Here is a 15988-nt window from a genome sequence, read left to right on the forward strand (position 1 = left end):
GGGGACAATAGCCCATACATGACAGAGATATTGAAAAGGTACATTAATTGGGGGAGATTTTCAAAGGCACAAAGGATGCCCAACTCCAATGAAAGTCAACGGTCTGCCCTTCGTGCCTTGGAAAATCTCCCCCATTAATGTCTGCATGTGGTGCTCAGAGGTGGGCTATATAAGTGCCTACATAGAGAGCAAGTCCAGTAGTATTTGCAGGATTGGGCCCTTAACTGGGACAGCCACTAAACCAGTGTGTCACAACAAAGAGAATTCTGTTTAATATGATATAATAGTTTAAAAGATTATCATTCATACCTGGGTTAGTAATGTTCAGAAGTTTGCAGGAGTAAGGATCTTCTCTGTCCTTCACCGGCACACCACAGCCATGTGCACCTATTATAAACTTCACAAGGACACTAAAATAATTTGTTTTGATTAACACTAGTAATTTATTTTCATCTTCAACATGCTAATTTCAATGCAAAGATCTGTCCTTCCATAGTTTGAGCTTTCTGATCACCTTAAACATTAGTCACAAAGCCTTTTAATAGTGATTTTGTTTATTTGGAGTTTGACAGAAGAATAAATATTATTTAAAACTGAACTTGGCTAATAAGAACATTGTGCTTAGACATCCTATTCTTGACAATCTATTTATTTTAGTGAGTTAGCTGCACTAATCTCCGATGAAACACTGTGTTGATACACACAAACAGCCAGGTTCTGTTATTTTAAGAGGATTAGTAGTTCATTTTAAGACAGTTAACTAAGAAACTTCACATCAGGCAGAGTGAGGAATTTCCTGTTTTCATTTTTTTTTATTTATCATCATTTTATTAAATAATGGGACAGATTTGCAAGTTCTGTAACTATTAGAGCATCCATCTCAACTTAGACATTCCAATTGTTAGGAAGAAGCAAGTCAATACAGAAAACAGAAACCTACTTTAAGGCAATTTTAAGGTTGAGAGTTCAGTTCCAAAAGAAGGGAAATTCAAAATGTATTAGTTCCCTCAAACATGATCCTGCCTGTGTCCAAGTATTCTCTGCTAAAGAATATGCCACACAGAGTGGTCATGTAACGTACGCATCTCTGCAATTAAGCATAAGGTAAGTTTGCTGTGGAAACCATAACTGCATTTCCTGATTTTGATGTGATTAAAACCTGGCCCATGATGATGCATTAACATTGAATGTTGCGAATTTCCTCCTCTGACTCAAGGTAAAACATGCAAGCACTGTATGAAACTTTAATAAGGGCTCAATCCTTCAAGGTGCCAAGGACCATCTGTTCCTAGAGACACACAATTTCAGGGCCTATGATTTAAAGTCCTCCCCAGCCTCTGTTTGTATGTGAATGATCACAACAAACATGGAAAGTGTGGTTATTTGGCTGTATACGCCTTCAAAAACAGCACATTTAAATTAATGCACCATCAGAAACAGCCTTTTTATGAACAGAGGGTGGTACCTTGGTGCAGCTATACACAGTCAACAAAAATAGTTTTGCTGCAGATGCTCAGCAATACATCTTTATAATTGTTTTGTCTTGCTACCAAATTTCTCCTGACATCAAAACAGAACTAAGGTTGCATGCATGCCAATTACTACACTGTAAAATAAATCCACTTGTGTCATCCAACTACACAGAACACAGTGAGCATTTCATAATGGATGAAAAATACTCTTGCACACATTCAAGTAACAAATTTTAATCACATTCAAAAAATCCATTTCAATCCAGAATGCATATTATTTTTATAACATTTTAAGGGGAGTTAAGAATGAAAGTGCCCTGACAACCATAATAAAAGATGTTTACAAACATGAGGCCATGTTTATTTTTTTCAGAATAAAGAATAAAAAACAAACATTTACTCATTTGATTACTAGTTTCTCACCCAGCCCAAGTAATATAAATTATTTATAAAAGGTTTACCGAGGGCTCAGCACTGGATGTTGTTTCAAGTGCTTGAACCAAGTGTTCCTTATAACATTGCGCAGCTCGTGATTGTGTCGAGCTGATAATACACCGACGATAACATCGTAATGTTTCAGTTCCCACTGAGGAAAGAAAGCCAGTGGACCTAGGAGTTTAAAACAACAACAATTTACTATAGAACTATAAACCCACATGTCTGAGCTGTAAACAGTCATTAAAAGATACATCAAAAGTAAGTGTATTAAGCATCCTCAGCATTAAAAAAAAGAAACAGCATTTGTGTCACATTGTTTGTCAAAAGCCTGGAAGATGCTTTCAACATGCCACAACTACCATTACAGAGCTGTGAAATTATTGCTGGACAGAACAGAGAAAATGACTGCTGGTAAACTAAAGTAACCGAGTGCATGACAACTGCAAAGCAAACAAAAGAAAATCCCTCTATAGGTTGAATGATGGGATAGCCAATTGGGGGTGCAGGGGGAGGGAGGGCTGCCTTCTTTGCAGGTTGCTCCTTGAGAGCACATCACAGCTGTTCTCCACATTTTGCATTAGCTACCAGAAACCTTCTGGGTGAAATTCAAGGTGCTGCTTACAATCTGCAAAATCCTAAATATCCTGGCCTCAACTGCCTCATGGATTGCCTTTCCTTCTCTGACCTACCACAAAACCTGGGGCCTGGTAATTCTTGACATTGGGCTTTCACCACTAGATTATATCCACTTAAGCTGAGTGCGGTCACAGTGTGTGTTAAAAGACATGTCTTCGTCCATGCTGGCTCAATTTCCACTGCCATTTAGTTTATTGGCACAGCCTTCCTAGTCTCTGCCCTTGTAAAGTTGTGAGAGTGGGAAAAAGGGTTGGAGGGAGGGGGCATTATCTCCCTATAAATGTTTTTGCCTTGATCAGTTGTGGGCATGAGTCGTCTCCAGATATACCAGCAATGGGCTTCAGCATAAATGCTAGAAATAAACAACATTTAGTTCTTGCTGAGCACTGTTTCTAAAATTTAGAGATTATAAAAATGGTACTTCCTTTAAAGTGAGATACTGACTACAGAGAAACCTGAGAAGTATGGCTAGGAGCCCACAACCAATCAGGCAGACCTCTAATATGGATCTGCACTATTTGGTTCGTCAGCCATTCTAAAGCGGAAAGAGAGAGGTTTATATTTAGCAGGGGTGAGGGATCACTTCCATCTCACTCTCCTTAATTTGAGACCTAAACCAAACAGTTAAAATCACTGAGTGCCAGAGTTCTTTAACACAACTACTGCAAACAATACAGATAAGGTCATGTTAGATGTCTAATTTTATGGGGTCTAAAAATATCTGCAAGTTACCCATTATAACCAGAGTACACAATGTTATGTTCCAGACTTCTACCCACTTCACCAATGCCCGCATTAAAAACCGAGAAGGAAACGTGTCGTGGTGACTGGACGTGTGACCTGGGACTGAAGTGGAAGAGAAGTAAAATAAAATAACTGAAAATCCTATGCCCATTGTGTCTCTGTAACAGACATTTTGCAGGAATCATAGAATATTAGGGTTGGAAGGGACCTCAGGAGGTCATCTAGTCCAACCCCCTGCTCAAAAAAGCAGGACCAATCCCCAGTTTTTTACCCCAGTTCCCCAAATGGCCCCCTCAAGGACTGAACTCACAACCCTGGGTTAGCAGGCCAATGCTCAAACCACTGAGCTATCCCTCCTTCCACACAAAAAGGCACACAGAATTAGTTTTTGAAGTAAATTTACATCTGCAAGCTGTTTAAACATGGATGTTTCCACACACTTTCAATCTTCACATACCATAGGTAGAAAGTTAAGATATTAGTTTAATTAAAAGAATTCACATAACCTAGGAACTAACTCTGAAGGAGACAAAAACTCTCTCAAGACATTTTCTTTCTACACAGACTAGCATTTCTTTTCTTCCTCAGAAACCTGAATGTTTTCCACTAAAGCTGATTATTATGGCTCTTATAACAAATAAACATACACTGCAGTTTTGGCAGGTTAAGGTTTCAGGAGTGAGATTTGTTTGCTGCATATATGTATGTATAAATGCTCTGTCTGTAATGCCTCTTGAGTGTTAGAAGAGAGAATTCCCAGCTCAAGTCAAACAATCTTTTATCAGAACACTGTTTGGTTTTCCCTTATATAGGTAAATGCTGATTATCTGGAGGTTTTAGATGTCCCCATCAACATTTATATTTATATTATAATTAGAGTTTGCCAGTATTCCGTATTAGCTGGTATCTATAAAATAGCCACATGTCTGGTGGGACTGCAATATCAGAATTAGCTCCCACTTCCTCTTGTAATTCCTCCTCTTCCCCCTTCTCCTCACATATACCGTCTCTTACCTGGTTCTGCTCTATTTATTTCATTATGTTTTATATATCTTTGGCAGTCTTACACATACGCCATCCAATGCAGGGCACTATTACCTGTGGGATGACTGACACTATTTGTAGCACAGACTGGACCTGAGGCCTTGCTTACACACACACTTGCACTGTTTTAACTAATAATGCGTTCTTGAACCAGTTTAGTCGAATCACTGTAAAACAAAAGTGTAGACTCTCTTTGTTTTGGTTTAGAGCAGGGGTTGGCAACCTTTTGGAAGTGGTGTGCCGAGTTTTCATTTATTCACTCTAATTTAAGATTCCGCGTGCCAGTAATACATTTTAACGTTTTTAGAAGGTCTCTTTCTATAAGTATATAATATATAACTAAACTATTGTTGTAAGTAAAGTAAATAAGGTTTTTAAAATGTTTAAGAAGCTTCATTTAAAATTAAATTAAAATGCAGAGCCCCCCGGACCAGTGACCAGGAACCAGGCAATGTGAGTGCCACTGAAAATCAGCTTGCATGCTGCGTTCGGCACCCATGTCATAGGTTGCCTACCCCTGGTTTAGAGAGAGGCAAATATTAATTTCTCTGTCCATAAATTTAGTAAAACAGCACCGCATCAATACTTTCAGAAAGTTGACTTCTCAGTCATAAGGGACAGTCATTTTTTTTTTTTAATGAAAACATATTGCTGAAATTTATGAATAAGTCCCTTGTTTGGCAGGCAAAGCTTCCTATTTACTACTGGTAAGTGGGAAAGAGCATTTATTAAGCTCTAATGGAAAAGGTAACAGTTAATATAAAAAATAGATAAAGCTAAAGGTACAGAAAAAGATATTAACCTATGATGAACCAGTCAGGAAGGAAGAGCAGACGTGATCTGCAGCAAAAGTTCAGAAAAAACTATTAGTGACCTCTGAGTCAATTATGGTGAAGTATTTATACATGCAATCATTTTATTTTTAGCTCAGAAGTGAACAAACTTACAGCATCATCATACAACTGTTTCCACGCATTCACAAGTTTTCTTCATGCATATAACAGCAGACTCCAATGTTGTCTCTGTTATTGTTTATATTATTATTAATTACTATTCATAATATGCTATTCTTACTGTATGCTGATTATGTAACTATATGTTTACCACTTGCAGTTACTAAAAAGCTTAAACACAAGAAATGAATCGTGGTTTGCGGGCAGGGTTGGAAGCCAGGTCTCTGGAATTCTAATCCTGGCTGTGTCACTGACTCGCTATGCCGCTGAGCAAGGCAGACGCTGTTGCTCAGTTTTCCCATCTGTAAAACAGAGAAAATACTAACTTATCTTACAGGAGCAGTGTGAATACCAATTAGTTAATGACTATGAAGTGCTCTGAAGATGTAAAGCACAATAAAAAATAAAACATTATAGTAACTGCAGATAGTGGGGGCGGGCTAAGAAGAAAGGAACGATTTTTGGTATGTTGGTCTCAGGGCTTGTCTACATCAGAAAGTTGCAGCGCTGGTGAGGGAGTTACAGCGCTGCAACTTTGAGAGTGTCCACATCTGCAGGGCATCACCAGCGCTGCAACTCCCTGTTTGCAGCGCTGGCCGTACTCCCGTTTTGTCTCGGGTGTAGAGGATCCAGCGCTGGTGATCCAGCGCTGGTAATGCAATGTAGACACTCACCAGCGCTTTTCTTGACCTCCGTGGAAGGAGGAAGCCTCTGGTAATCAAGCTAGTTTCCTTTCCCGGTTTGCTCTCTCGGTCCCGGAGCCAGCCAGCAAACCGCAGGGAAGGAGACCTGCTTGCTCGGGGTTCCGGGACCGAGAGAGCAAACCGGGAACGCCGCGGTTTGCTCTCTCGGTCCCGGAGCCAGCCAGCAAACCGCGGGGAAGGAGACCTGCTTGCTCGGGGTTCCGGGACCGAGAGAGCAAACCGGGAACGCCGCGGTTTGCTCTCTCGGTCCCGGAGCCAGCCAGCAAACCGCGGGGAAGGAGACCTGCTTGCTCGGGGTTCCGGGACCGAGAGAGCAAACCGGGAACGCCGCGGTTTGCTCTCTCGGTCCCGGAGCCAGCCAGCAAACCGCGGGGAAGGAGACCTGCTTGCTCGGGGTTCCGGGACCGAGAGAGCAAACCGGGAACGCCGCGGTTTGCTCTCTCGGTCCCGGAACCCCGAGCAAGCAGGTCTCCTTCCCCGCGGTTTGCTGGCTGGCTCCGGGACCGAGAGAGCAAACCGCGGCGTTCCCGGTTTGCTCTCTCGGTCCCGGAACCCCGAGCAAGCAGGTCTCCTTCCCCGCGGTTTGCTGGCTGGCTCCGGGACCGAGAGAGCAAACCGCGGCGTTCCCGGTTTGCTCTCTCGGTCCCGGAACCCCGAGCAAGCAGGTCTCCTTCCCCGCGGTTTGCTGGCTGGCTCCGGGACCGAGAGAGCAAACCGCGGCGAAGCTGGTTTCCTTTCCCGGTTTGCTCTCTCGGTCCCGGAACCCCCCTTGAAGCCGCCCAACAGCGCTGCAGTGTGGCCACATCTAACACCACTTGCAGCGCTGGTTGCTGTAAGTGTGGCCACTCTGCAGCGCTGGCCCTATACAGCTGTACTAATACAGCTGTAACAACCAGCGCTGCAAAATTTTAGATGTAGACATGGCCTCAGAGTCATTAGAAATCGAGTTTGAGAACTGTCCTAAGGCTGAATCTCTCAATTATGGAGCCTCAGGCTTCTCAGTGAATCCGTGCAAGTCCTCCCCGCCCTGCAGTTCCCATGCTACATTCTTTTGGCACAAAACACTTACAGTACTTCCCCTTTGCTCTTTTGCCTAACCCCGTTAACTCATGGCAATAAGTGCAGTAAAATAAAACAGGCAGCTGCACTCACAGCTGCTACGCTGTGTTATATAGTTGCCATCCAGAGAATCCCTTGTAAAAATGTGTGCTGCTGAGCTGAGTCAGGCCACCACAGTAGGGGTTACATACTGGAAGGCAGTACGTTGGCCCCAACCAGATTTCAACAACCTCCATTGCAGATTACTTGTATTACTACTTTCTTTAGGAGACTATATGCCTCCTATTCACAGTGTCACACTCAGTGAACAAATACAGACTTACTGCCATTATCACCAGAGGAAAGGACAAAAGATTCCAGTGCTAGTGGTCTGCCCCTTACTGATTATTATTTAAAAAAGGGATGGACTCAAAAGATTCTGAGAACTGAGTAGCCAAGACAATAGATTCCAGGGATACCATCAACTTCCAAACCAAAAGTAGTTTCAGGTACTACTGCATGCAACTGCATTTTCCCTTTTTTTTACATGATTTACTCTCCCACGGGCTGTGGTAGCTGTGTACAAGAATCCAACAAAATGAGTACACAGAGGAACTCATTATTCACAAAGTGATGACAAATGGACAAAATGAACTGGAAAAAGCAGAGAAAGACACACTCTCTCTCTCCCCCCAGTCTTATTCATTTATAGTAATCTTAGAATTCAGCTGTTTTAGGGATTTCTTCAGTGATCCAGCTACGCCAATGTAACCCCCTCCTCCATGTAAGTGCCAAGCACTGGTGCGACTTACCCCAAACTGAGACTGGGATACGTTACATCGATATAGGCTCCACTGTATGTTGGTGCAGCACACCTACACTGGAGGTTTGCACTCACATAGCTGCACCAGTGCAAAAATCCCTGATGGAGGTTAAGTCCTTAGATGTTACTTCAGTGAGCAAAACTTTTTAGACAGAAGGGAGGTTTTTATGTGGATGATACCCCTTTAAAAGAATATTAGGAATTCTAGTAACCATCTCAGATGTAAAGAGGAGACAAAAGCACTGGAGAAGCTATTATGCTATAGCAGCTGGTCCCACTGGTATGGGGGGGGAGGGCGGGCGAAGCCCACCCACTTCTAAAGGACCTTCCCCCAGCCTAAGGGGAGGACCCACAGGTCTGGGACACCAAGTAATTACGTGGAACAACTAATGAAAAAACAGGATCGGGAGTGAGGTCATAGGGCTAAACGAAGGGAACCTGATGGGGACACCGAGCAGAGAACCCCAGACAATGCCCACTGGTCCTCGAAGGCGGCAAGGGAGCCAGTGAATGCCGCCCAGAGGAACTCTGCCCGGATGCGTGGACAGAGGAACGGAAATAGGCCCTACAGTCGCAGGAAATCCCATCAGCCAACCTCCTCTCCCTGGTGCTGTAGATGGCTAATTTGGCCAGGACTAAGAGGAGGTTGATAAGGAGATCCCGCGACTTCGTGAGGCCACGGATAGAGAGTGCATAGATGAACAAGTGAGGGGAAAAGTGCAACCAAAAACGCAATAGGAAGTCCAAGAGGAGCCGGAACAGGGGCTGCAACCTCGTGCACTCTGAATAAATGTGCGCCAGGGTCTCTATCATGCCAGAAAAAGGGCAGGTGTTGGAGACGGGTGAACCGCGCCAAGTACACGCCCATGCTCACGGCCCCGTGAAGGAGCCGCCAACTGACATCCCCTGCGGGCCTCGGGACCAGGGCAGAGTATAAGTTGGCCCACCGGGGCTTCTCACCCTCGAGAGGTGGCAGGAGGTCTCACCATTTGGTATCGGGGCGGGACGCGAGGGTGAGGTAGTGGAGAGTGTGGAGCACGAGCATGTACAGATGTTTCCGCGGAGCGGCCTGGAACAGAACCGGCTGCAGATTGTGCAGCCAGCTCGCAGTGAAAGGGTGAGGGGGCCGATTGGGTCCACGGGGCCTGGGGTGGGGCTATAGCAGCTGGTAGTGTATCAGTGATGATACAGCACTCTCAAACTTCTGGAAAGATCTTTTTGCCCTGAACTAGAGATCAGAGATGCAGTGACTGCAACCACCAGCAATGGCCATGGCGTAGGGAATGGAGACAAAAAAAAAAGTCCTGGTTGTGAAGTCTCCTGTCAATAACACTGAACTTACAATTTGGCAGGTGCCACAGAATGCCTTTTTGAGACATAGAATAAAAATTAAACTCAAAAGATTGCTACCATCTCAAGACTGTTCAGTGGCCTATTTAGGAATGAGCTGGTGGTATTGGTACAATTCCCAGTGGATGGGTCTTTCTGACAAATCAACTTCACTACAATGGTACTCTTGTTGGCCTTTGGCCAAGAGGTGAAGGATTAAACGGGTAGGAAGAAGGAGCTATCATCCTCACCTCTAGAGTTTCTACAGGCCAAGGGCACATAAGCCATTGTAGGGGTGCTTGTGTGGCTGCTGCCTGTGCTGCACCTGTTCTGTAGACAGACGATTTCAGACTCTAAGGCTGTCGGCCTTCTGCCCTTCAGAAACATGTGAAAAAAAAATCACTCCACAAATAATCGAGTGTTGGAGTGAGCAATGTAACTTTTTCCAGGACGGGATGCTTGAAAAAAATTAAAATGACACTGTCAAATAAGTACTTTAGACCCAAAACGGAACACACTTTTATGAAGTGACATTTTCTCCCTTTAGAACGTGATCTTGCTCACAACTTCAGAGGTTGTTTGTGTGTATATATATATTTTTAACAAAGTCTTTCTCCTCTAAAAATCCAAACACAGGCCATACTCACTTTCTTTCCCTCCAATATGTCACACAGAGAATAGTCCATGCACACTGTGGCACTAATTCAGCATGAGCCTAACGAAGCAGGTGCATAATTCCATTCAAGTCAATGCCTAAAGTTAAGCACATGTTAAGTATTCTGTTGAACCAGGCCCTATGATGGCCGATGGCATTCATGTGCCATTCAATATGTGGGAGCTAGAGTCAGTGCTGTATTTTTTTTTTTTAATTATTTGGCAGTAGAAGATTGATATTATACACACAGAGAGGCCCAATTCTAAAAGATGCTAAATGCCCAAATAAACATATGTGGAACAATGTCTCAGAGGGCATTTCAGCAAAGGTGTACCTTGTAAAATTTAATGTATGTACCCTTCTTGAGGAGATACTGAAGTCCCTCAATAAGCAACTTCTCACTCTGTTAGACATGGCAACACTGGCAGAGGCTATTAACTGAACATATGCTTAGCACTGAGTCTATCTGTAGGGATTAAAGCAAATTGGGGGAGCTGGTTGTAATTAACTTTTCAGAAGCTGTTTTATCTTTAGCATTTTTATAATGTATTTTATAAAATACTATGAAACTCATGAAAGGGAACACACAGGAAATCTTAGATAATTTCTGTTTCTGAACAGTTAAAAATAGGCTTCTCCCATCCCTACCTGCAGACACCTCCTTGCCCTACCCTTGCCCAAAGAGGTATAAGTGACATGACATACACACACACACAGTGCAGGCTGGTAATGTCTCGGTAGAGTGAAAAATCATTAAATTCAGGACTCCAAGAAAAAGGAAAATTGTAAAATCACATATTTGCTGGAGGGTCCTTGGATTCATGTTTTACTCAGCTTAATTTAGGCATTGTGCAGTTAATAATGAATCTGGGCTTTTTTCTTTTTACAGAAGTTTCCTCTTCAATATGCATACCACAAAAAGAACTATATTTGTTGAAGAGTTTAGCACTATCTGGTATGCTTCCAGTATAAAATAAGATACAATAAACATAAGAACGGCCGTACCGGGTCAGACCAAAGGTCCATCTAGCCCAGTATCTGTTTACCGACAGTGGCCAATGCCAGGTGCCCCAGAGGGAGTGAACCTAACAGGCAATGATCAAGTGATCTCTCTCCTGCCATCCATCTCCATCCTCTGACAAACAGAGGCTAGGGTCACCATTCCTTACCCAAAATAAAGATATGCTGGATTAGCTTAATCTGCATTAGAGAAAATTACAGATCTATCCATCCATCCCCTCATTTTGTAAATAGACATCCAGATCTATTTCATAGAATGTCAGGGCTAGAAGGGACCTCAGGAGGCCATCTAGTCCAACTCCCTGCTCAAAGCAGGACAAATCCCCAGACAGTTTCTTTTTTTTTTTTTTACCCCAATTCCCTAAAATGGTCCCTTCAAGGACTGAACTCACAACCCTGGGTTTAGCAGGCCAAGCCTCAAACCACTGAGCTATCCCTCCCCCCACTTTCTTTCAAAATGCATGCAGGTGTTCCAGCCCCAAAATAACGTGAGCAAACGGTTAACACAATACGCAACTCAAGTGCTTGAGGAAACCTCCATTCAAAGAGCAAAATACTCCCCAGTGTAAATCTATTCACCACAACAGAGTAACATTAGGGTGAATTTGGCTCAGTATGTTATGACTGATCACTATGATCATGCCACCTTTGACCTACGCTAACGACTAATTATGGGTCTGCTGTGATGCCAAAGGTTAATTAAATGCCAGCACACACACCAATAATACATTTTTATGTCCCAGCTACTATAAGACACTTTTGAAATCAATTCAATTTTTGTTCATGCCAAAGAATCCAGGTGGTAAGTCAAAGGAACAGCAGGCACGCACACACACAAAAAAATACTCAACAATAACATGCAACAGGGCTGGTTTTATCAGACAGTACCAGACCATCTTAGTAATTCAAGTTTCAAAAACTGTCTTAAAAATTAAGGCCATTTCCTACTCTGTGCTATAAACCTATTGCCAGTTTATTAATGTTCACAAAGCACTTTGAAGAACAAAAATCACAGAACAATAGACACCAGAGATGAAAGAAATCTCTTAGCTCATCTTTCCTCCCTCTGGCAATGCAGAAATGTTTCCTATAGTGTATGTGTTTCTAGAAGCTTTCAAGGTCTATTAAGTGCATGATCCTTTCACTTACTGTGCAAGAGTGCTCCAAAGTGCTTTCCCTAGGAAACTATTCCATACATTGAAAGATTTCATTTTTACACTTAATATCAGGGGAAATTTCCTGTTTTTCTTTGCTCAGGTTCACTGCTTTATTCTATACCTTACTGTTAAACAAGCTCTGCACAATTCAGAATAAAATTTGGAAAGAGAAATATTGTGCACTTGCTTGACTACTAAAGGCCTGATCCTGCTAGAACTTACTATCTGACACAGTGCAAGTAGTCAGTCACATGGACTATTTGCTATGGTGAGCATAAAGGATAGTAATAGAAGTGTTTGCAGGTCTGAGACCCCAAAATAGTAATAGATTAACACCAAAATCATCATCACTATGACACTTTGGGCCAAATATTGGTCCTACTGAAGTGAATTAAAGTTTTGTTATTGGCTTGAAAGGAACTAGGATTTGTTCTGGAAAGAGTAACAACTGATGCCTAGAAATGGAAATCCACAGCATGGAAATAAAAATCACATACAAATATTATATCTAACTATACTAACACTGCATTTCTGAAACTGTGAATCTGCCTTTCCTGGGGAGAAGCTGACCTTTTTTCCCCCAAAGGATACAAGTTAGCACCAGAAATATGAGGTGCAGGAGGTGGAAAGGAATCTCTTTTTCTTGCTGGATCACTTCCTCAGGGAAGTCAGAAAATCTCTAATAAGCACTCAATACAAATTATTAGTGTTACTACAATTTGTGAAAAAAGTAGAGCAGTAAAAGTATAAATGGCCCAGCTACATGCTATGGAACTATAAACAGCCTATCCTTACCCTTGTGTTTAAAATATTTGTCTTCAACGCCCAAAAAGCATTTCTCTCTCTCTCTCTCTGAGGACACTTCTCCTAGATCATCTTTTGAAAACATTTACATTTAGAGAGCAATGCTGAAAAGTGACTATTAAAAAAGTATCATGGGGTTCCATGTTTACTGCCTCTCCATGACTCCCAGATCAAATAAAAAGATTTTTTTCCCCCAACAGACAGTCCTGCAAGTTCAACCTAGGATCTGGAAAACCAGGCTGGGTTTTTTCCTGCCCATGCATCATCATCATTCAGGTTCTACATGCCAAAACAGGTCCCCACTGACATATATATAACCTTAGTGAGATTGCATATTAGACAGGTGTTACTAATTGGCTGTTGAATTTAGTGAACAATTCTACAGAAAAATGCCCAAGAAAGAATAGACTCCATCTCATTCTTTCTTAGCTGTGTAGACTCTGTCCAGCTAATAGGAGTCAGTACTAGTAAAAACATATTTTTGTTAATAAAATTAGCTACCATGACTCCAAATACAACTCCAAGCAGGTCTACTGAGTAATATAATACCACCTTTACGTAGTCTCTTTTCAAAAGAAAACATTTCCAACAAATTATAAAACTCCATGACAAAGTTTCAGAAACCCACTAACCGGTAGCATGGAAAGTTATTTATGGTCAACCTCTAACAATCACCACCAATGGAGTAATCACATTGGTTGACAAAAGTGCCTATTCTGACCAACAGGTATCAACATAAAGTGAAACCTACTTACACTCACCTTGATTTACTGCAAACCCATTTTATAGTAAGGGCAATGCAAATCCTTACTGATTCTGATTACACACCAAAGTCTAAACAGCAATTCATATTATACAGCCTTGTCCTACACAACTGAAGTCAAGAAGAATTTTGTCAGTGACTTGAATGGGAGCAGGATTGGGCTCATAACTAAGTTAGTCTGTGAAAAAACAGATTACTCTCAATTAAGAAAGTTCCAGTGTACTGCCAGTAATCACTGTGCTAAATTATAATGAAGTAGCTCCAGTTGAAAAATACAGGCACAAAATTTTTCTCCTGTCCTACATAAGTCTTCATTGTTTTCCTGTAAACCCACATTAGCTTTTCATGCACTTTTCCTATCTAATAACAAAAAGCATTCTACTGGCTCCACACTAAACCTATATCTCAAATATTTTCATGCAGGTTACTTGGAATTTCTCAGCCACAGAAATGCCTGAACAGCTGTGTGCCCAGCATGTGCTTCTTCACTCAATCAGTCAAAGAGTTATACAACATCCAATCCTGCCCTAAAAGGGGAAAAATTGTGATCTTTAATGCAATGTGTTTGTATTAAGAGAACTACTTCCCAAAATCAAATTACACACGAGGACGGGGGGGCTCATTGCTAGCTCTCTAAATTCATGGGATAAGAAGAGCTGGTCACTTCATTTCTTGTATATAATCTAACCAATGGATTTATCACTTATTTTAATTGAACTAATGATTTATTATCAGCTCTATATTTGGCCAAATACTACGCAGGACATTTATATTTCAATTTCCCACATCAGTCTTCAAATAAACCATTTGCAAGTCCCCCCTGACCAGGTCTGCGCCCAGCAGCCCACCTCCGTGCTCTGCGGGACTTACCACACCCCCTGGACCCTCTTTCTTTGAGAAAACAGGGGCAGAATTAGAGGGACACAAGCTATGGGAGGGAAGCGTGAGCCCCGCACTCCCACCGGGCATGTACCTCTGTCCCCTCCTGCCCAGCGCTCCCCCTCAGGGGAAGGTGCCTGCACCCTGAACCACCCCAAGTACCCGGCCCGCCTTGGGTGGGGGGTGGCAGCGCCCCATCGAAGCGTGGTGCGCCCAGCAGCCCGCCCCTTCCCCGGGCGTGCGCCCTGCCCCTACCTGCCGGGAGCCTCCCGGGGCCGCCGAGCAGCAGCCAGAGGTGCAGCGCGACCCCGACCGCGCACGGACACAGCAGCACCAGCCAATTTCGCATTGGCCGCCGGCCCCTTCCCCGCCTCCCCCAGCCGGGCGGGGGCTTCCCGAGGAGGGGGCTGCCCCGCGTCTTCCCGCAGCTCCGGGCCGCCGCCGACCGCTCCGCAGCTGTGCCCCGCTCGCCCCGCCTGCCTGCGGCCGCCGGGAAGTGAAGTCCCGCCCTGAGCCCGGAGAGCGGCGCCTCCCTACTACAATCCCCACAATCCCCCAGCGCCGCGCCGCGCCCTGCTGCCGGGACCGGGGAGCGGCCCGTGCCCTGCCCTGCAGCCCTCTCGCCCCTGGGGAGCTGCCGCACGCGGCTGAGTGGGTAGCGAGCACCTAGCGCTTAAAGGCTCCGTCTCTGTAGGAAGCTCGCCCGTGGGGATTTCCTCGCTGCTGTCCAAAGCCGCGCAGCCTTACGCGTGTCACCCGCCTTGCGCCGCTTTCCAAACACATCCACAGCGCGCAGCCGGCCGAGCTTTCCGGCGGCGATCATTGGAGATGGTGGGCGGGCACCCACGTGAGAGCTGGTGCTCGGGATGGGCTGTATGGAGGTGGGTCAAGCTGGGCACCCCAAGTCGCTAATCACTTTTAAAAATCTCAGCTGGTGGCCCTGTCCTGAAGAGCGCAGGGTCTGTGCGCGCTGGGTTTTTAGTCCCTGGGACAAATTCAGCGTTGACAAGATTTGTACCGATGCGGGGTGCTCTGGGGTAAACTGCACCAGTGCAAAGCCTACCTAGGCTAGGAGTAAGGTCTGGCATGCCAGCATCCCCTTTCCCTATTCTGCCAAAACACCTTAAAGAGAGGGCCTGGTTTTCAAAGAGAGCGTATAAGAAAACAGCTTTTTTGTTTGGTTGGGTTTTGGGGGAGGGACATCACATGTCGCCTATGTTTAATGCTTGGTGCCAAATAAGCCATTTATGCAACATACTTTTTATCTGATCATATGCTTTGTGTTGGGTAGGAATTGTTTGGCTGTCAAGTGGAGCGGGGGAAGGAGAGATTTATTTCAAAATATAAAACAGGTCAACTATACTCAACCCTCACTTGGAGATGAGATGGTCTCTCTTAGAGAATGCTTGCCGTGGTGCTAATCAGTGCCATTGGGTTTTTTTCCAGCGTAGACGATGGCTCTCAAGACAGTTAAATACCAAGGCAATAGGACATCTTAGAAGTATTGTAATTAAATTAGATTCTGTTAC

The 15988-nt window shown here is 43.9% G+C and overlaps 1 protein-coding gene across 3 annotated transcripts in view; it reads right to left on the reverse strand.

The window, feature by feature from the left end:
* B3GALNT2 (beta-1,3-N-acetylgalactosaminyltransferase 2) overlaps nucleotides 1–14901 on the reverse strand; it is a 42236-nt gene extending 27335 nt beyond the window's left edge. For 2 of the 3 annotated variants that reach the window (XM_030556937.1, XM_030556936.1), the window contains exons 1-3: nucleotides 14715–14894; nucleotides 1934–2081; nucleotides 310–410 (exon numbers count right to left, since the gene is read on the reverse strand). In XM_030556937.1, the coding sequence (XP_030412797.1) occupies nucleotides 310–410; nucleotides 1934–2081; nucleotides 14715–14808 (343 nt within the window). In that variant the 5' untranslated portion in view covers nucleotides 14809–14894. Of the gene's footprint in view, nucleotides 1–309; nucleotides 411–1933; nucleotides 2082–14714 lie in introns of all 3 variants that reach the window. The other variant, XM_030556938.1, reaches the window with a different exon arrangement.
* Nucleotides 14902–15988: the final 1087 nt, after the last annotated feature.

This window comes from Gopherus evgoodei, chromosome 3 (assembly GCF_007399415.2).
Source record: "Gopherus evgoodei ecotype Sinaloan lineage chromosome 3, rGopEvg1_v1.p, whole genome shotgun sequence".
NCBI classification, from domain to species: domain Eukaryota; kingdom Metazoa; phylum Chordata; order Testudines; family Testudinidae; genus Gopherus; species Gopherus evgoodei.